The sequence below is a fragment of the Heloderma suspectum genome, chromosome 2 (assembly GCF_057233095.1).
Source record: "Heloderma suspectum isolate Gila_16-S chromosome 2, 16-S_ref, whole genome shotgun sequence".
Lineage (NCBI taxonomy): Eukaryota > Metazoa > Chordata > Lepidosauria > Squamata > Helodermatidae > Heloderma > Heloderma suspectum.
This window is the reverse complement of record NC_139459.1, coordinates 404,526,138-404,546,243: the sequence shown is the minus strand read 5'-3', so window position 1 is coordinate 404,546,243 and position 20,106 is coordinate 404,526,138. Positions and strand designations below refer to the sequence as shown.

At 56.1% G+C, this 20,106-nt stretch overlaps 2 protein-coding genes across 8 annotated transcripts; both read left to right on the top strand.

Annotated features, from left to right (window-relative positions):
- The first annotated feature begins 59 nt into the window (after positions 1-59).
- Positions 60-10,683, top strand: SLC39A7 (solute carrier family 39 member 7). 4 transcript variants are annotated; one of them, XM_084831904.1, is made up of 8 exons: positions 60-115; positions 1,624-2,194; positions 3,253-3,421; positions 3,536-3,616; positions 4,559-4,687; positions 5,187-5,288; positions 5,434-5,630; positions 6,217-10,683. In XM_084831904.1, the coding sequence occupies exons 2-8, from the start codon at positions 1,634-1,636 to the stop codon at positions 6,466-6,468; spliced, it is 1,491 nt and encodes a 496-aa protein (XP_084688030.1). In that variant the 5' UTR covers positions 60-115; positions 1,624-1,633; the 3' UTR covers positions 6,469-10,683. The 4 variants fall into 4 exon arrangements, with proteins under 4 accessions (XP_084688030.1, XP_084688031.1, XP_084688029.1 ...); XM_084831905.1 differs by having other exon boundaries at positions 60-885; XM_084831903.1 differs by having other exon boundaries at positions 60-1,240.
- Positions 10,684-10,767: 84 nt separating this feature from the next.
- On the top strand, positions 10,768-19,684 carry HSD17B8 (hydroxysteroid 17-beta dehydrogenase 8). 4 transcript variants are annotated; one of them, XM_084831939.1, is made up of 9 exons: positions 10,768-10,822; positions 11,597-11,787; positions 14,160-14,276; positions 14,370-14,465; positions 14,576-14,661; positions 15,288-15,372; positions 15,577-15,635; positions 16,295-16,369; positions 16,479-19,677. In XM_084831939.1, exons 1-9 carry the CDS (start codon positions 10,777-10,779, stop codon positions 16,531-16,533), a joined length of 810 nt encoding a protein of 269 aa, XP_084688065.1. In that variant the 5' UTR covers positions 10,768-10,776; the 3' UTR covers positions 16,534-19,677. The 4 variants fall into 4 exon arrangements, with proteins under 4 accessions (XP_084688065.1, XP_084688066.1, XP_084688067.1 ...); XM_084831940.1 differs by having other exon boundaries at positions 15,577-15,619; positions 16,479-19,674; XM_084831941.1 differs by lacking the exon at positions 14,160-14,276 and having other exon boundaries at positions 16,479-19,684.
- The last annotated feature ends 422 nt before the right edge of the window (positions 19,685-20,106 follow it).

Below are 20,106 nucleotides of genomic sequence, written 5' to 3'. Positions count from 1 at the left end.
GCCCGGCCGGGGAAAGCTGGGGCGGGAAGGGGCTCCCGCGAGGGCTGGGGCTGGTGGGCGGGGCTCGGGCGCCACGTCGGGCTTAAGCCGGGAGCTGACGGGTCCCGGGAGCGGGGTGAGGATCCTGCCGGGGAGCGGCGGCGGCGGGGGGCGCCCGGGCCACAGGGGGCGGCCGCGGAGGCTGCGCGGGGGCCCGGGGGGGCCGGGGCCCTGCGCCCGGGCGCCTGCGCGGGGCCGATGGGGCGCGGGAGGGCGCCCGGCCCCGAGCAGGCCGCGTCCGTAACGGGGCGCCCTGGAGAGGCGGCCCCGCCCTGGCCCCCGCCCGCAGCTCCCCGCACGCCGCCCTCGCCCTCGGCAGCGCCCGTCGCTCCCGGCCAGGGCGCGGGGGGGCGCGGAGCCCCGGCTGAGCTGCAGAAACGGCGGGGCGGGGCGCCCCCCCGGCGCCCCCCCGGCGCCTGACCTCTGGCTGGGCGCCAGCGGTTGTGCGTTCCATGCCCCCCCCGCTCTGGACAAGCCGCCCCCAGCCGCCTCCCCCCCTCCCGCTAGGGGGGGCCGCAGTGCCCGTCATTCCCGGGAGCTGCTGAAGGATCGTGGATGGCGGGCAGGGATTAGGGGCTGGGCTGAGCCGGGTGGCATGAAGTGGGGCCGGCTGAAGACAGGTGCACGGCTGGGCCGCGGCCCGATTCGCCGGTGCTCGCTGGCGGCTGGGATTGCTGCGCAGGACGCTGGCCTGGGTGGGCCCGGTCCTGGTCCTGGTCCTGGTCCTGCGCGGTGCTGCTGATGTTCTCGGCCAAGGGGCCCAGGCGCGGGGTCGCTTCAGGAGTGTGCGGGGGGGGGGCTGCTTGGCAGGCAGAAGGCCCCAGGCTTGATCCCCCGTGGCTCCAGGTGGGGCTGGGGAACTGCTGCCACTCTGTATAGACCAGGGGATAGGTCTCGGCCCAGACTGGTTCCGGGCAAGCTTGTTGGGGGCTGCGCGCCTGCAGTGGGACGCTTAGCCATTGCTCCTCTCCACTCCTTAAGTAGCCTGGTTGCAGCAGGCAAGGGGCGAATTTTCGGGGGGGGGTCACAGCAGAGGGTGAGCCCTCCCCTCCTCAGCAGCCCCCCCTGCAAAAATGCCTCCCCTCGCGACAATTACGCTTTGAGAAAGCCTTCCATGGGACCAGTGGAGGCTTTTAAAGAGCCACAGTGCGCCATGGGGGAGGAGCCGGGAAACTATTTGATCTCCCCACAGAGATCGGAGGTAAGGCAGGGAAGGTGATCTCAGGCGGCTTCCGGTGCGCCTGTTAGTTATGTCTGAGAACAGAGAACTGAACGTGCAGCTCTTGCGTTCTAAATTTAAGATGCCGCCGCGGCCTATGGGGATTCTAGCAAAAAAAGAAAGCCGGTCCATGGCTGCTGTCAGGCAATTCCCAGGCAACCTGGAAATGCACAGTGAGAAAGCTTTATCAGACGGGATCAGAGTGCCTCAGGGTGGTGACCATCCATCCAGTCCAGTGTGGGTCCTCCATAACCAGAGAGAGGTGGCCTGGGAGTGGGTAAACTGGCTATGCAATGGCCATAGATGTGGAAGGGAAGGCTGTCTAGAGTGGCTGTGCCTGTACTTACTCTCCTCCTCCCTGACAGAGCAACCACGATGGCTGCCGGCCGGTTGCTGTGGAGAGCCCGGCTCAGTAACGCCATCGCCCTCATCGTGGTCTGTGTGATGCTGACAGGGACTGTCTCCTCGCAGCATGAAGGCTTTCACGAGCACACTCACGAGGACTTCCACCATGGCCACAGCCACGCTCACCACGGCCACACGCATGAACATATTTGGCACGGACACGCCCACGGGGACCACCACGGACACGCCCACGGGGACCACCACGGACACAGTCATTCCCATGGTGACCCTCACCATGGCCACGGGGACCACCACGGACACAGTCATTCCCATGGTGACCCTCACCATGGCCACGGGGACTTGCACCATGCGCAGGGGCAGGAGGATTTTCACCACAGGCACAGCCATGCACATGAGGGTCCCCAAGACGGGCACAGCCACTCTCATTTCCACGAGGGTTCCCACCACCATCTTCACAGCCACTCGCACGAGGATCACTCCAGTGGCCCCAGCCAAGCCAGTACTTTCCCTGGGCATGAGAAGGCTGCTCCGAGGAGGGAGAAGCTGGAACCTCTGTGGCTGTGGACTTATGTGAGTGCCGAGGGCTGTGGTGGGTTGAGGGTGGTGCCACCTTCTTGGTGATGCTGCCTGTGGAGACCACCCAGAATCTTGCACAAACCCCATTCAGATGCTGTACAGCAGGGGGCCTCAGTGTGGCACCCGCAAAACTCTTAATCTTTTTGCCTGTTTTTAAAATATACGTACATGGATCTGTTGATGTCTATAGCAATGGATACGTATGAAGTGCATACAGGTTTCCAGGCCTTGACAGCAGCGGACCAAATATCCAAATAAGCATCCGTTTGAAGGTGGCGTCTGTGTGCCGCCGTTCAAAAACTGAAAGTGGTGTAAGGTCCTCAATCCATTGCATCATAGGAAATGAGTGTTCCAGTGTTGTACTATCAGCCTTTTAGCTGTTGAAAGGGCACCGGGAATCCATTTTCGCTGACCATTTGCTAATTTCCATGAAGCTGGAAAATAATTTAAAAGAGCATGTGCATCAGTGAATATTAAAGAATGTTCCAGGATGAAATTTCTTTGTGTAATAACCTCCCCTCCCCCGCCTGCAAGAAGCAACCAGCAGACATTGCCAAAACGTATGTTTAAAAGAAACAGTAGGGACGCTGCACTTCCAGCAATTTGCTGAATTAAACAATCCCTTACTAAAGAGCTGTTGTGGTGTGGAATAGATACAAGATAAAGGTTTGTGCTGAATAAGATGCAGGCTAAGATCCATGGACGTGACAGGCTGGCGCCGAAGTGGTGATCCACTCCTCAGGCATTTTCTGGTGGTGCCCACAGCACTTTCTCAAATTGCCAAATGGGCCCCAAACGTTGGGGACCCCTGCACTATGCAGCGTAGGTCAGTCTGAGAGATGACAGCTGGCCCAGGGTCACCCAGTGAGCTTTGTGGCTAACAAGTGGGAATTTGAACCCAGATCCTGCACCTCCAGCCTGCCAAGGCAGGAGCCTCCATTTCCAGTCTGTAAAAGGACCCCACCCCCCACCCCCGCTCTGAGGTGGTCCTTGGAATTAGGGCAGGCAGCTGCTGTCGTTGTGACCTGGCTCTCTGCCCCTCTTTGCCGCAGGCCATCGGGGCCACGCTCCTGATCAGTGCTGCGCCCTACTTCATCCTGTTCCTGATCCCCGTGGAGTCAAACACCTCCCATCACCAGGCCTTGCTCAAGCTGCTGCTGAGCTTTGCCTCGGGGGGCCTCTTGGGAGACGCCTTCCTGCACCTCATTCCTCACGCCCTGGGTGAGTTGCCTGTCGTCCGTCCCCCCCGCCCCAGTCTGGCTCCTGGCTGGCTGGCTGGCTGGCTGCAAGAGGCAGGGGGGTTCCCTCTCTCACATCATCTGTTCCCCCCTGTAGAGCCTCACTCCCATCATGAAGATGGAGCCGTCCACGCTCACAGCCACACAAAGCCTTCCAGCCACGGCCATTCTCACCAGGGTAAGAGGCCTCGTTTGCCTTGCAGGTCGCTGCTCCTTCCCAGACTTCAGGGCAATTCTGGCACTGCCCCCCCCCCCCGAAAGTCTGTGAGGTGGCCTTGGGCTGAGAGAGGTGGGGGTGGGGGGGAGATTGGCCACAGCTTTAACCTGGGGGGTAGGCGGGGGAAGATGCGGGTGGGGCTCACCTCTGACTGAGACGTCTTCGAGACATCTTGGTTTGAAACAAGCCAACTCTCGGTTTAGCAGGGCAGCTGTGACATCTCTCTGCTTCCTCTCAGGACTTCCAAAGCTCAGCACAGCTCTCCCAACACGGGATCTTGTCCCTGGCATTGCGCTGGCAGAGCAAGGATTCAAACCCCCAGCCTCCCAAACGCTGAGATTTGAACTTGGGTGTTCCCAGTCAAAAAACCCCAGTGCCACCTTTTCCCCCACCCCTCTGGTTCTAGAATAGTGTGTGGGGGGGGAGCCAGGGGACACATCCTCAGTTGTAGATATGTGTCTCTCCCCCCCCCATCTCTTCTCGACACAGCAGAATTTGCTGGACTCTTGGAAAGAGAAGCTTCTTTTGCAGGATCAGTGGGGGCGGGGATCTGTTGGGATGGAGAGGCGGGTGAGTGCTGAGGGGCTGCAGTGGGACACGTGGAGTGTGGCTGGTCCCACAGGGTTGTGGGGAGAGGACAGCCCCAAACACACGAGAGGCTGCTGAGAGTCAGGAAGAATCGGTCCATGATAGTGGGGAGATCATGGAACAGCCTGCCCCAACCTGGTCCCCTCCAGTTCTTTTGGACTACAACTCCCAGCATCCTCCAGCCAGCATGAGTGCGCTGAGGCCTGAGAGATGTGGGAAGAGCTAGACCTAGGAGGAGCCTGTAGGAGGTTGCTGGGTGCAAGTTCTGATGCACTCTCTGCCCACCTTCCTCTCTCTTCCTGTGTCCGCTTCCAGGTCCTGAGCACCAGCACATGATGTCAGTCGGCCTCTGGGTCCTGGGGGGCATCGTGGCTTTCCTGGTCGTGGAGAAGTTTGTCAGGCACGTCAAGGGAGGCCACGGCCACCACGGCGGGCACAGCCATGGTGGGTATTGGCATGGGCACTGGCCAGACCCTCCCCCCTCTCTCTCTGCACAGAGAGGATCTCCAGAATCTGGGGCTCAGAGTCTGTAGTCAGAAGCCCCATGGGTTCTGTCTTCCAAGCAAAGAGGGTGGCAACCCCAAAGGCCTGTGGACATTCAGAGCTGTTCAGGGCGAGTGAGGCTGGGCCTCTGGCTACTGGAGAGGAAAAGGAGAGCCACACGGGGCAAAGTCCTTATCTGCATGGGCAGAATTTGAAGCTCACCTGCAGCACTGAGGGCTAGCTGCTTGCTTTGTTTTTCTAGAGAGCGAAGGCCGAGAAAGCTCTCTGCTAGAAAGTGGAATTCTAGTCCTGTTTGCGCCACTTGATTGGTGGTGGGTGGGCGGTCCTGCTTCCAGGGTGGAGGGTGTGGGCAGCTCCCTGCCCTGCTCTGATTCCCCTGCCCCGCTCTGATTCCCCTGCCCCGCTCTGATTCCCCTGCCCTGCTCTGCTCCCTCCACAGCCGCCAAGGCCAAGGTCAGTGATGACGAGGGGGAGAAGGAGCCTGCCCGGGTGTCAGCGGAGAAAGCAGCCTCCAAGAGGAAGGAGCAGCCCCCCGAGTCGGGTACGTTGGGTGGGGGCAGGCCGCTCGGTTGGGCTTTGAGGCTGGCATCACATTCAGATGGGGGGGGGCAGGGGGAGATTGGGTTGACTCTTGTAGCGGGGAGGTTTGGGACCCCCGACTCACCCCCTCTCCCCCTGCCCCCCAGCCATGCGTGTTGCAGGGTACCTGAACCTGGCAGCTGACTTCGCCCACAACTTCACGGACGGGCTGGCGCTGGGAGCCTCATTCCTGGCGGGGACCACCGTCGGCGCCGTCACCACCCTGACCGTGCTGCTCCACGAAGTCCCCCACGAGGTGGGCGACTTCGCCATCCTCGTGCAGTCTGGATGCAGCAAGCGGAAGGTAATGGGGCTTCTCCCCTGCGTGGGAGTCAATCTCTCTCTCTCTCTCTCTCTCTCTCTCTCTCTCTCTCAAAAAAAGAAAGAAAAGGGATTTGTCTGCATCTGTAACTTGCTCCAGCCTGAGGATTTGACGCTCATGCAAAGCGCCATTGCAAGCCTTCAGCTTCTTTGTTCGGGGGGTTGCATGAAGACCCCTCGATCTGTGGAAGCTTGTTGGGAAGGGGCGGTTTTTCAAGGAGGGATAGGTGGCAACAGAAAGGATGTCGGTCGCTTGGTGGCCCGCTGGATGTGGAGGAGAGATTTATCTATTTCTTTGAAGCATTTTTAGGCTGCTGCTCAGACGAAAAGGTTCCCAGAGCACCTTGCATATAATCAGCTGAGCAACGAGTCTTACAGTCTGCAGAAACACAACACAGCAGGAGAAAGGGCGTCGGGGGGTAGAGGAGAAAACAATGCAGTCTTTCAGCAGGGCTGGTTGGGAAAGGCTGGTCCATTTCCACATGTGCACAATATCTGACTCTTCCTTCTCTCTCTCTCTCTCTCTCTCTGTCTCTCTCTCTTCCGCGCCCCCCCCCCCCCCCGGCCAGGCGATGAAGCTGCAGCTGGTGACGGCGCTGGGGGCGCTGGCAGGCACAGTCTGCTCCCTGCTGGCAGAGGGGGTGGGCGAGGCGGCCACCGCGTGGATCCTGCCCTTCACGGCTGGGGGCTTCATCTACGTGGCCACCGTCTCAGTCATCCCGGAGCTCCTGCAGGATTCGGGGCCTGTCCAGTCCCTGCTGGAGGTGCTGGGCCTCATGGGCGGCGTGGCCATGATGGTCTTCATCGCCCTGTATGAGTAGGTGGGAGGGCCGTTGGGGGCAGGCGCCAGTTTCGGGAGCCAAGGCAGCCAGGAGCGCTCCTTCCCACCAGAGAGAGAGCGACTGCAGGACTTTGGGCCTCCCACTTTGCTTTAGCCTGCGAAGAAGCCGAGTGTGGAAGCCATGAGTCCCGAGGCTGCCCTTCCCTCCCACTCCCCCACCCCGGTCTGCTTTTTTGCCCTGGGAATTCAGACTTCTGCCCCTGCTGTGCACTCTTCCTCCAGCAGGGGGTGCTGTCAGGAGCTGTGAGCAGGTCTGGTACGCCAGAGGGCCAACTCCACTGTGGAGTGCCCTTTCCTACCGGGCACTGAAGGAATCTGGGGGTGGGAGGCTGAGAGAGGATTTTAGTAGCAGATAACAAGGCTACACCCCATCACCCTCTTCCTGGGGAGCTGGGGGTGGGGGTTGAGTTCTCTCTCTTCTCAGGCCCCGGGACAGCCGCTCCCCTTCTCAGCCCTGTTAGTGGGGGTGAAGGTGCAGAAGTATGGACAAGGGACCAAAGCAAAGAAGAGGCAAACCTGGCTGTGAAATTTTTGTCTTCTGGGGCGGAGTGCTACGCTGGGGAGGGTCTGAGGGCGGAGGGATTGGTGGAAATCATGGTTCCAAGAAGTGTGGGACGGTTATTTGGGTGTCTGGCAGGATTGGGGGACTGCGGAGGCGGAGTTCCTGCCATCCAAGGACAGAAGGTGTCGCAGAGCAGGTTTTCTGAACTCGGGTGTCACCAAAGGGTGGTGCCGGTGGGACCCTTCCCCTCCACCCCCCAAAAAGGCACCAGGGCTGAGAGTTCTGGAGAAGACGGGAGGGGTTTGCCTATGTGTGTCTCCTCCTTTTGCTCGCTCCAGGTCAGGAAGAGGGGAGAGTCCATTCCCCCTGCCAAGGGTGGGTGGGATTTTCTCATTCATGCTCATAACGGTGGTGGCAGTGGAGGGTGGGTGGGATCTCTGTGTACACTTGCTTTATATATCTCCTTGGTTTTTTGCATTTTTGTAGGGGGGATGGGATATTATTTGGGACCATGACTGTAATGGGTGGGGGGTGGGGGGGCAAGGAACGTATGAAGCAAGGTTGTGTCTGTAATTAAAAAGAAAGACTGCGATAAGTGTGACCATGAGAAATTTTATATGTTGTTCCTGTACTGGACAGCAGGTGGTGCTGCTGCCCACTGCCAAGGCTCTGCCCCAAGGGGGTTGCATCTGCTGGCACCCTCCAGAGGTGTTGGACTACAGCTTTTAGCAAGCCCAGCCAGCATGGCCAATGGAGGGCAACAGAGGAGGGCTGCTTAAACCCATCTGCATCTGCTCTGAGAGCCTTCTAGCGTAATTGCGAATTCCCTCTATCTCTTTACTGTACAGACTTACTCATGATCAGGAAGCTGTAGAGCTAGATTATTATTTTTTTTTGAAGGACGATTCTGCATTAGCAGTGGCAAAAACTGGGACAGGATGTTTTGTTGGGGTGAGGTGGGGCAGTTGACTGCACAATAAACGAATCCAGATTCACAGGGTGTGAGCGTGTGTGTTCATTCCAAGAATCCAGTGTTCTCGCTCCATTCAGCTCTCTGTGCTGGGGGCTCCCCTGAGCAGGGATTCTGCCCCTTTTTACCACCTGCCTGACATCCCCATCAGTTAAACAGGTGCAGCTCCACCCTCGGAAGGAGGTGTAGTGGGCAATGCATACACGAGCCTGGCTAGGTCTGTGCCTCTGCCTCCAGAGCAACTAAACTAAGGGCATAATCCTATGCGTGTCTGGACAGAAAAAGTCCTACAATTCCCAGTTCCGGGACTTTTTCTGCCTAAACACGCATATTCTGCCCTGAAATGATCAAGGGGTTGGAGCATCTCCCCTACATGGAGAGGTCACAACATCTGGGGCTGTTTAGCTTTAAAAAAGGGTGAGTGAGGGGAGACGTGATAGGGGAGTACAAAATTATGCATGTTGTGGAGAATGTGGATAGAGAGACATTTTTCTCCCACTCTCAAATTACTAGAACACGGGGTCATCCCATGCAGCTGATTGGTGGGAGATTTGGGACAGAGAAAAGGAAGATTGTGAACCGCCCAGAGAGCTTCGGCTATTGGGCGGTATAGAAATGAAATAAATGAAGGAAGGAAGGAAGTCCTCCTTCACACAGTGCATAGTTAAAACTATGGAATTTGTTACCACAGGATGTAGTGATGGTCGTCAATTTGGATGGCTTTAAAAGGGGGTTGGACAAATTCCTGGAGGAGAAGGCTATCAGTGGGTGCTACCTCCAGGACCAGAGGCAGTGAGCCTATCTACACCAGTTGCTGGAGAACATGGGTGGGAGGGTGCTGTTGCGCTCGTGTCCTGCTCGTGGGTTCCTGGGCGACAGCTGGTTGGCCCGTGCGTGAACAGAATGCTGGACGAGATGGGCCCTGGGTCTGATCCAGCACAGCTCTTAAGTTCTTAATGCTGTGGACGCCTTCCCAGAAAGAAGACCCCTTAGAGGCCAGGTGAACTGCCAGTAATGTATGCAGAAAAGCCAAGCAAGGCCGGTGGATGGTTTTTCTTCGCCACTCTCTCCAGCGTGCATGAGATGCATGGATGCCCTGCTCGAAACGTCACAGGTGCCTCTTGCCATACTTTCCGCTCTACCTGCAAGACCTCTAGAATCCTAATGGTTGGAAGGGGACTCAGAGGTCATCTAGTCCAACTCCCTGATCCATGCAGGCTCTGCTCTGCAGGGTGCAGCTACAGCAGCCCTGACAGACGGACAGCCTCTGCTTAATTGTCTCTGGCAAAGGAGAGCCCACCACTTCCCATGGCAGAGTCTGTTCCACGGCTGAACAGAGCTCACGGTTTGGAAGTTTCTCATAATGTTTAGCCCAAATCTGCTTCCCTCCCATGTCCACCCTTTGGTCCTGCTCTCGGGAGTAACACAGACCAAGTCTGCTCCATTTTGTGTGCGTGGCAGCCTTTCAGATGTTTGAGGACATTTCTCCCATGTTTGGGATGGGGTGGTGGTGTCCCATTTTTTTTTGGCAGGAAGGGCATATGGGTCAGGTTAACCCTAAATCTCTCCAAAGCAGCCCTCAAATACTTTCTCCCCCCCTGAAAGCCCTTTCAGCCTCTATGCTGCATTAATTTAATATGTATTTATTTAAAGTATTTCTTGGCTGCCTTTCAGGGCAGAAGCCCTCCCGAGGTGGCTTACAGCAATAAATTAAGACTCCCTTCCCATAAGATTGTCACTTGGTGACCTTTGGGGAGGGCTGCTGTGCCCTTTGACAAGCAGACATTCAACAGGTTTTGGTTTTGATCTCTCCCGGGAGAAGCCGCTCATAGAATCATAGAATAGTAGGGCTGGAAGGGGCCTACAAGACCATTGAGTCCAACCCCCTGCTCAATGCAGGAATCCAAGTCAGCGCATCCCTGACAGGTGGCTGTCCAGCTTCATCTTGAATGCCCCCAGTTAGGGAATTGGTTCCATTGCCATATTGCTGTAACAGTCAGGAAGTTTCTCCTGATGTTCAGCCGGAATCTGGCTTCCTGTAACTTGAGCCCATCATTCCTTGTCCTGCACTCTGGGATGATCGAGAAGAGATCCTGGCCTTCCTCTCTGGGACAAACTTTCAAGTACTTGAAGACCGCTATCCTATCTCCCCTCAGTCTTCCCTTCTCAAGGCTAAACATGCCCAGTTCTTTCATTCTCTCCTATAGGACTTTGCTTCCAGTCCCCTGATCATCTTCGTTGCCCTCCTCTGAACCCTCTCCAGCTTGTCTGCATCCTTCTTAAAGTGCGGTGCCCAGAACTGGACACAGTACCCCAGATGAAGCCTAACCAGTGCAGAGTAGAGGGGAACTAGTACTTCCCGGGATTTGGAAGCGATGCTTCTATGAATGCACCCCAAAAGAACATTGGCCTTTTTTGCAGCCACATCACATTGTTGGCTCATATTCAGCTTGCGATCTACAACTATTCCAAGATCCTTCTCGCTTGTAGTGTGGTTGGGCCACGTATCCCCCATCTTGGAACTGTGCCTTTGGTTTCTTTTTCCTAGGTGCAGGACTTGGCGTTTATCCCTATTGAATGTCATTCCGTTGTTTTCTGCCCAGCGCTCCAGCCTATTAAAGCGGGGGGAGGGGTGGTGGGACCCCCAGGCTGCCTCCCAGAGGACCCAGGGGTCCTGCTCCCCTCCGCAGCCAGCCTGGAGGACTAAGGCCAGAGAGAGGACTGCTCAGCAGGGCCTGCCTCGTCTCGCCTGAAGCCTCTATGGCCCTAACTTCCGGGGGAGGGGCTTCCCTTTCCTGTCCCCCCCCCACAAGGCGATGGCTGCCCACCTGAGGCTGCGGGGGGCTTTGGCGCTGGTCACAGGTGCTCCAGCTGGGGAGGGGGCTGCTCCCTAATATGGGGGGGAGCTTCCCTCACAAGGGGTGGGAGGCAGCAAGTCTGGGATGCAAGGGGGCAGGGGGGGGAGGGCCAAATTGGGTGGTTGGAGAGCAATGGGGGCATGGGAGAGAGGATATTTGGGGAGGGGGCTTACTGGTAGGAAAGCCTTTCCATGTGCACATCTTTGCCCAGTATGATTTGGGGGGGGCACTCGCAGGCTATTCTCTGAGAGGCCCCCAAAAGGGGGGGCGGGAAGCAGGCACTGGAAGGGAGGGGCGTGTTGCTTAACCCTACTTGGGGAGGGGGCTCCTGGTTGGGAGAGAAAGAAGCAGCCATGCTCTTGCTGCTGCTGCTGCTTCTCTTCTCTCCCCCTCCCCTTTGCAGCACAGCTCCCGTGCCTTTTATTGGGAGGCCCTGTTAGGCAGCAGTTCAACCGGTGAAGCTTTTACCAAGCGCGGTGATAACAAGAGGGGGAGATCCACCTGTTGGGATGTGGCCGCTTCGCCAGGGTTCCTGAGCTTTTCAGATAGGCGGTGTCCTGCAGCATGGAGATGCCATGAATATTTTTGAAAACGAGCTGTTGGATGTCTGCCTGTCGCACCACTGTTAAAGGCAGGGGAACGTCTGGTGGCAGGATGTGGCAGAAGTGTATACGGCAGTGGTGAGAGGTGGGGGGGTGGGGGAGTCTCTGAGGCTGGGCTCTGGGGGGTCGGGGCTCATTTCTCCCCACAGGGCCTGACTGTGAGGCATCTTCTGCAGGGGGCGGCAGCGGCATCGGCCGCTCCGTCTGTGCTCGCCTGGCCCGGGAAGGCGCCGTGGTGGCCATCGCGGACTGCGATGAAGCGGGAGCGGCCAAGACGCTGCAGGGGCTCCAGCCGGGGGGCCACGAGGCCTTGAGAGTCGACGTGGGCTGCGCAAAGAGTGTGACGGACCTCATGGCCCGTATCCAGGTAGTACTAAGCGTGTGCAAAGGGTACCTTCCACTGCGCCTGTACTTTCTGGCTCAGGCTTTCAGGCAGAGCACCTCTTCATCTACCTGATCTTCTCAACTGGCGACGCCAGGGATTGAACCCAGGACTTTCCGCATGCCAGGCAGGGGCTCTGCCGCTGAGCCGCAGCCCCTCTCGTATGCCTCCTCCCCCAGAAACAGCAAAGTCTTCTGGCACCTGAATGCTTATGTCTGCCTTCTCCTCCCTGGTGCCCTTCTGGCTATTTATTCATTCATTACATTTCCATACGGTCCAACTGCCGAAGCTGTCAAGGACTACAGTACTCGGCATCCCCCCAGCCAGCATGCAACAGACCAACATGGCCTTGTGAACTGTAAAATAAGCCGAGTGACCAAACATCCTGGCACTGGCAAGATAATTAGCCCCTGTAGCGGGATAAAAACCCTGTTAGCTTAATTCGGGCTGTAGGGAAACAGAATGTATCCAGCAGCAGCCTGTTATGAAATCTTAAAAGCATTAAATTCACAACAAAAGGAAGTTATTACAATCCATTAAAACTATGAGTCCCGACAGAGGGAAGTATAATGTACCTACTCATACCATGAGATCATCAGCGGAGGCCCATCTTCAAATGCCCCCTCAGTCTGAGATGTGGGGCATGGCCATGAGAGGGGCCTTTTCGGCGGTGGCTCCGCTTGTAGAATGCTCTCCTGAGAGGCTCACCTGGCACCCACATTAACGTCCTTTCAGCACCAGCCTAAGAGCTTTTTATTTTCCGAGACCTTTGGAACACCATATTAGCATCATTTTAATACTAGTTCTGTTGATTATGGTCCTTGCTTGCTATTCACCTTTTGTAAGTTGGCTTTTGTTGATTAACTGACTTACTGGTGCTGGGGTTCGTTTTATGTTGGATTTGGAATTTCTTATATTTTTTCTTGTTTTAACTTTGTTTTATATTTTACATTTCTTTTAGAAGTTTGTATTGTTTAAAGTGGCTGGCCAGTATAACGAATACATAAATAATACATGTGTGTTACCGGCAGAGCCAAATCACAAAGGAAGCCCCCGCCTGAACAAAATTTGCCTTATCTTCTGTGTTTTGTTTTATTTTATTCAAGCATTTTTATACAGCTTTTTGGCTCTAAGAAGGGCTCCGAAATATAAAAGCACCAAACCAGAGAACTTTGGCTATTGGGCGGTATAGAAGTGAAATAAATAAATAAATAAGACTCAAATACGTAAACTAAAACCTTAAAGTCAAAAGAAGCAGGGTTAAAACCTCTAATCATGTAAGTAAAAACTGTTAAAAGCCACATGGAATAGGGATGTCTTCACTGACTGCCTAAACACCATCAGGAACGGGGCTAGTCTCCACAACTTGGGTGCTGCCACAGAGAAGGCCCTGTCTCACGTTCTCACCAACCCGGCCTCACTTGGTGGTAGACATAAAACAGGGCGTCCAAAGCAGGCCTCAACCTTCAGGCAGGTCCCTCTGTCCTTCCTCACCTTGCTCTGATACAGTTGATGATGGCACTTTTCTGCCCTTTGTTTCCCCCTTCAGCTGCTGTGGAGACAGAATGTTCTCCGGTGTTTTGTGTAACGTTTTCTTTCTGCAGTGGTCAAACATGAGGTCATCTTCAAAGGTCTCACCTTTCTGAGGCTGCAGCATTTGAGCAATTCAGCCTTCCCCAGCCTGGCCCCTTTTAGGTCTGCTGGGCTACAACTCCAATAATCCCCAGCCAGCATGGCTGCCATGAAGGGTGCTGGTTTGGGGAAGGCTGGATCAATTGGTAAGCCTAAGTGATTATAAAAAATGAATTATCTAACTTGGTAGTCAATGTTTTAAATAGAAAATATTATTAGTACCGGCACTTCTAAAGACCTGCTCAGATGACAAGGACCAGCACCCCCTTTTTTTCTCCACATGTGCCATGTTTGTGCATCACCTCAAAACAACGTGGCTCCTTGATTTTGATTTTTTCTTTTTTACCCGTATGGAAATAAAATCAATAGATTACTTGATTAATCGATTGCAGCCCTTTTTCAATTGAAAGTTCTTTTATCGGGTTGCAGCCCTGCTCTGTTGTATGGGTTCATGAAGAGCAGCGCTCCCCAACCTGGTGCCCCGCAGATGGGTTGGACTGCGACTCCCCGCACCCTCCAGCCATCTGGAGAATGCTGGGAGTTGTAGTCTAACATGGGTTGGGCAGGGCTGGGAGAGAGAGCCTAGGCTTGTCCCTGTTATCGATTCAATTGCTCCCTCAGCCCTCCTGCGAGATCACTTAGTGGCTTGGCGAGTCCAGAGGTTCCCGCCTGGGCCTGGTCTCCTGCCGTGCGCTCTGACCCGTCCCTCTCCCTCCTGATCCCAGGCCCACTTTTCCCGCCCCGCCAGCGTCTGCGTCAACTGCGCCGGGATCACCATGGATGAGTTCCTGCTGAAGCAGACAGAGGAGGCGTTTGACGCCGTCCTCAGGGTGAACCTCAAGGTACCGGGCCTGGCGGTGGGGGTGTGCCGTGGGGGGATTGTCTCCCAGTCCCCCGGAGATGCTCCAATTCCCATCTCCTCTGCTTCTTTTCAGGGGACGTTCCTGGTGACGCAGGCTGTCGCGCAGGCCCTGGTGGAGAGCGGGGGGCCCGGCGGCTCCATCATCAACGTGGGCAGCGTGGTGGGGAAGGTGCAGTGAGTGGCTCCCCAATCCCGCCTGCCCTTTGCATCGGCCCGCCAGGCAGGACCCCGGATCGCTGCACCTCTCCCCCACACCTTCCTCTCTTCTTCCCTGGCCAGGTGGGGAATCTGGGACAGGTGAACTACGCTGCGTCCAAGGCCGGGGTGGAGGCTCTGTCCAAGACGGCGGCCAAGGAACTGGCCAGGTAATCCCCGTGGTGGGAGAGCTTATAGGATTAGATGTGGGCAGGGGCGTTGCACTTCAGTGGTAGCCAGCCTGCCTTCTGCGCAGAAAACAATTCCAAGCAGCAGGTGATCAGGAAGGAAAGGTTGCTTGGGATGCTGGGACTGCCTGAGGTTGCTTCTTTCCCTCTTTCCTCCTCATCCCTCTTTCCTCTTGTGCTGTGTCTCAGGCTGTAAGCTTGTGGGCAGGGACTGCCTTGCTTTTTATTGATATTCATTCATTCATTTCATTTCTATACCGCTCAATGGCTGAAGCTCTCTGGGCAGCTCACAAAAATTATGTGATCTTACGTGAGCCACTCTGGGAGCCTTTTCGGCTGGGGCGAAAACGCTTCAAGGGTTCCACCCTTAAAGGGGCCGGAAAAGAAGGTTAAATCAATAACAGAACTAAATTGAAGCCAATTTAAATCAGTAACGGAACTAAATCGAAGGCTGAACAGACCGAGAGGAGGCAGGTCCCTGTGCTCCTCTGCAGACTGCCCACACTTTGCCAGTGCTGCTCTGAGAGAGCTGGGGTAGCAACCCCCCCCCACCGCCTGCTCCCCTGCCCATGTCCCCCCGTCTGACCCCCTCGCTTGCTGCACCGCAGATACAACATCCGCTGCAATACAGTTCTGCCTGGATTCATCCGCTCCCCCATGACAGACAAAGTCCCCCAGAAAGTGCTGGACAAGGTCAGTGGCCTTCTGTAGAATCGGGCTGGGGGTGTGGGGAGGGCTGCGGGGGTCCTTGGGGCACGGAGGGTGGGAGCTGTCTAGCTCCTTCCCATCCGGCCACAGCCTCTCTTGGACTGGCTTCCTGGGCGCTTTGCGGGGAGGCGTGGGTCAGAATTTATCTGGCCACCCTCCTTCCTGACCCCATCTTGCTCTTCCCCCCAGTTTGCAGCGATGGTGCCGCTGGGACGACTTGGGGAGCCCGAAGGTCAGACGTTCACCATGTATGGATCCTCCAGGGTTGGGGGGGGCATCCGGGGAGCCAAGGTGTGAAGGTGGGGGCACTGGAAGGGCTAGGCCCCAGAGCACTTCAGGGGACTCAGGGAGAAATCATGCAGAAGAGGGCCTCTGCGCATCTGCAGAGTGTCTTCTCGCTTCCTGCAGCATGATCAAAAGGAGCTCCCACACATAATCTGTGTCTGGGGGATATGTTCAGTGGGCAGACACCCTGCCCCCCCCACTGTACATGCAAAATCATTGAATTTTTTAATAAAAAATCCAATCCATCAGTCTGCACCATCTCCAGGTAAAAAGATCTCAGGTCTGGGGAAAGACATCCCCCCCCCCCCCCGACAGCTACTGCCGGTTGTCCTCTGGATGTGTTCTGTTTGATAGTGTGTGTGGAGGGTGGGTGGGGGGCACATCTTGGAGTTGCAGTCCTATACATCGGGAGAGCACCCAGTTGGGGGAGCTTGCAGCATACAGTTCCGAGCGCAAAGCACGAGCCGGCTTCTTCCGGCCCTCCCAGCATGTCATTGATTCGTGGGATCCGTGCGAGGGCGCGTCCTGGTCTCTTCTTGGGGAGAGGGAGCGGCGGGGTCTGGGGAAGGGTGAGGTGGCAGATGTGCCTGGGAGCTTCACTGGCAACTCTCCCTCCTGCCAGATGTGGCCGACGTTTGCGCTTTCCTGGCCTCGGAGGAGAGCCGCTACATCACCGGCGCCAGCGTGGAGGTGACAGGTGAGCAGGGGAGGGGAGGCAAGTGGCGGTGCCGGGGGGGCTTCCTTGATGCCAGCCCCCCACCTGGGGCGTACTGTGACGCCCTCTTCCTTCCCTCCTTCTCCTCCAGGGGGACTTTTCATCTGACCCGTCCATTTCTCCGCGTCTGGAGCCTCATGAGATGACACTCCCTGACCCGACCCCTGCTCCCGAGGAAGGGCTGTGCGGGTCCTTCGGGCGTGGGCGGGGGGCATGGGTGCACTGCACTGTGTGGACAATTTCAGCGCCTTGCTGTTGAGGCCTTTCAATGCAAAGCGGGGAGGGAGAGGCCGGGAGGCGGGACCCCCGGCTTCCCTGGGAAGGGAGGGGCATTTCTGCAAACGACCTGTGCCCAAGTCAGGCAGGTGGCCAGCCGGACTTCCCCCCCCGAGGGAGGTGCTTCGATTTGGCCTCGCTCCCCGCGACCTTGGGGGGCTGGTACTAACTGCAGCTGCGGACTGGCAATGCGAATGTTGTACTTGATTATCGCTTTCTAATGGATTGATCAATCAGCTGACTATGTTTAAAATAAACGTGTGCTCAACACCCTGATAGAAGTGCCTTTGGGAGAAGCTGAGGGGAATGCCTCTGGCTGTGGAAAATAATGCACAAAAGTCACTGCTGATTGTCTGAAGGGGAGGAGGCCACCTTTCATAACTCCCGTTTTTCATCCGGGCTTAAGACACCAAAAGGAATATGGCAGCTTGACCCAACCTGGCACCTTCCAAATGTGCTGGCCCCAACTCCCAGCATCCCCCAGCCAGCCATGCTGGGAGTTGGTGTAGGCTGGAATGCAGCCTCAAAAAACATATCAAAAAACACAGCCTTGAAAAAACATATAAGCCCTGTTATTTATATCAGGGGTAGTCAACCTGGGACTACAACTCCCATAACCCCTGGCCATTGGCCATTCTGTCTGGGATTTATAGGAGCTGTAGTCCAAAACACTGGAGGACACCAGGTTGACTATCCCGATTCATATACCGCCCTTGATGAAAGTGCGAGAGAATGGGTCCCTGCTCCAAGGAACGTACAATTTCAAAACAAGCAGAGGGAGATGAAGTCAGGGAAGCGATCAACAGGATCGTTTCCTTGTGTCCCTTAGGAATGGGGAGTGTTCGAGCCATCTCCCCTCCCACACACAGACGTGCAGTGCCTGAAGTGGTACAGTCCAGCCTGACCTGTACCTCGTGAGCCTCCTGCCCACGTGGGTCGGCTCTTGGGCTTCTCCCCGCCTGCCTGCGACACCCAGTGGGGCTTTCCCAGGTATGTTAGGAACGTAAGAAGAGCCCTGATGGGCCTGACTAAGGGCCTGTCTTGTCCAGGCTTCTCTTCCCAAGCGGCCAGCCAGCTGCCCCTCTGGGACGCCCACAAGCAGGACGCGAGAGCAACAGCACCCTCCCACCCATGTTTCCCAGCAACTGGCATTCAGAGGCATATTGGCATCCTCTGACCCTGCAGGGAGCTTCTAGCCATCAAGACTACTAGCCTCCTCCTCCACAGGGGTTTTGCACTGAGAATGGCAGCCGAATGATGCCGTTTCCGCACCAGAACTGGGACCCAGAGCCGCAACGGCGGGGGGCTCCTCTGCAGTAGGGCCCCTGAGGTCTCTCTTTGGAAAGTACGCGCCCCCCCAACCCTGTCCCCTGGTGGCCAGTGCAAATGGGAGCCGCTTTGGTTGAGGGGGGAAAATGGGAGAACCTGGGGTGCCCACACAAGCCCTTGCTTGGGCCTGATGAGAGGCCCAGTGGATCCCCAGTGGATTCCCCCCCCTTACTGCCACCTAGGTAAGGTGTGGGACTCTTGCCAGCACTTCAATCTTAATGTATCTGTAATAGTCTGTTCTTCCTGCCAACCTAGCAGTTCGAAAGCAAGAAATTGCAAGTAGATAAATAGGTACCGCCTCGGCGGGAAAGGTAACAGCGTTCCGTGCACCTCGGTGTTCATGCCGGCCACATGACCACGGAAGCATCTTCGGACAGCGCTGGCTCTTCGGCTTAGAAACGGGGATGAGCACCGCACCCTAGAGTCGGACACGACTGGTTGGGGACACCTTTAATAGTCTGTAATAATGAAAGTGCATGTCTGTTTGTCCATCCATCGGCATCAGAGCACCAAAGTTTTGAAACCTAGACTTCTGACACTTGACAGGCATCCTGTGGTGACCCTGGGGGTGTGGGTTGTGGAGGGTTTTTAAGGCATTAATTACTTTTAATTAATTTAACTGCCCATGTGGTTTAAGTCTGCAGCTGACAACCTCATCCACTAGACTTCCCTAACCAGCATATAGTTTTGTCATTATGCAGCGCGACGCCAGAGGAGGCTGCTGGGTGCAGGGGCAGAGTTGCAGGCCTGCTACCTGTCCCCGCGACTGTGGGGCAGCCCCCCTCCGGGGAAAGGTGTGGACAGGCCGCTCCTTCAGGGGGCTGTAGGGGAGCGCCAGGGCAAGGGGTGTGGTTTCACTCCGGCAGGGCAGACACGCTATGTCCGATTTGGACTGCTACCAGAGTTTGCTTGAAGGCTTTCCTGTGTCAAGCTTAGCCTATTCCAACTTGCATGAAGCCGGGCCTATATTATAATATAATACGATTAGTGGTACTTCTCTTTCTTCCGAGTTCTTCTCATGGAGCATCCAGGGTGGTTTGCTTCAAAAGGTAAATGTGATGCAGTTAAAAACAACCACACATTCTAAAAGCAGTGATCCAGATTAAAAGCCAATCTAAAAGTGCAGCAGGACCTAACAGAACTGTCAGTCTAGGCCACCGTTTGCCTCTGGAGATGTCCCCCCAATTTTCATTACCCCTCCTCTTTGCAACTTTTGGATTTGTATAATTTCTAGACACATGAAGACTCGCGTGGCTCGATCAGATGGTTTGGGGTACCCCCAGTGTGTATGCCTTGGGCGGATTTTGTGTGTGGGGGAGGTCACCCCCAGCTAGCCCCATTTCTTGGGAGCCCAGGCTCAGCCTAGGAATACAATGAAAAGAGTGTCTTTATCATGTGCAGAGCGCCTTTCTTTTCTCATAGCAACGCAAAACCACTTCTTCCCCCACCACACACACTGCACGTTAACATCTGGGTTCCGTTTGCCAACAGTGGCTTCTGGGGCCGGTGGGCATGTGATCCAGGACACCTGGGTCCCCTTTTCCCGCTAATCCTGGGGGATTATGGGTGGCCAGGCCAGTTGTGCGGCTGCACTAATTAATGTTTGCCGAAGGGATTATTGGGGTGTGCTTGGAAAGCGGGTGTGGGGCATCAGAGTGTTGGGGAGAAAGAGGATTAGCCCGGGGGGAGGATGGTGGGGTCTCCTCTGGAGCCCTCTGACCTGTCGCAGCCAATTTGGGCTTTTTCCACCCAGCCCAGGTTGTCGAGGAGAGGGTGGTCTCTGTGGCCAGCCTCTGGAGCATGGGGCCGATTCTTGGAAAGGTCTGGAAGTGCCCTTCTGAAAGGAGGCCACTACGGAGCCTTCGGAGCAGCCCCCGCCACAGCCCCTGTGAGGAGGACGGCCCGGACTTCTCCCTAGCCCACCCAGCCGCCTGACCCCTTCTGATGAGCATTGAGGGGCAAGCAGGACCAGCCGTTCCTGATTTCGGGACCGTACAATGAGCAAAGGTTGGGATGAGATGACCTCCGATGTTCATGCATAGCCCACCTTTTTTATCTTGCAAGGAACCCTGGGCAGCTTACATGATCCTCCCCCTCTCTGTTTTATCCTCACA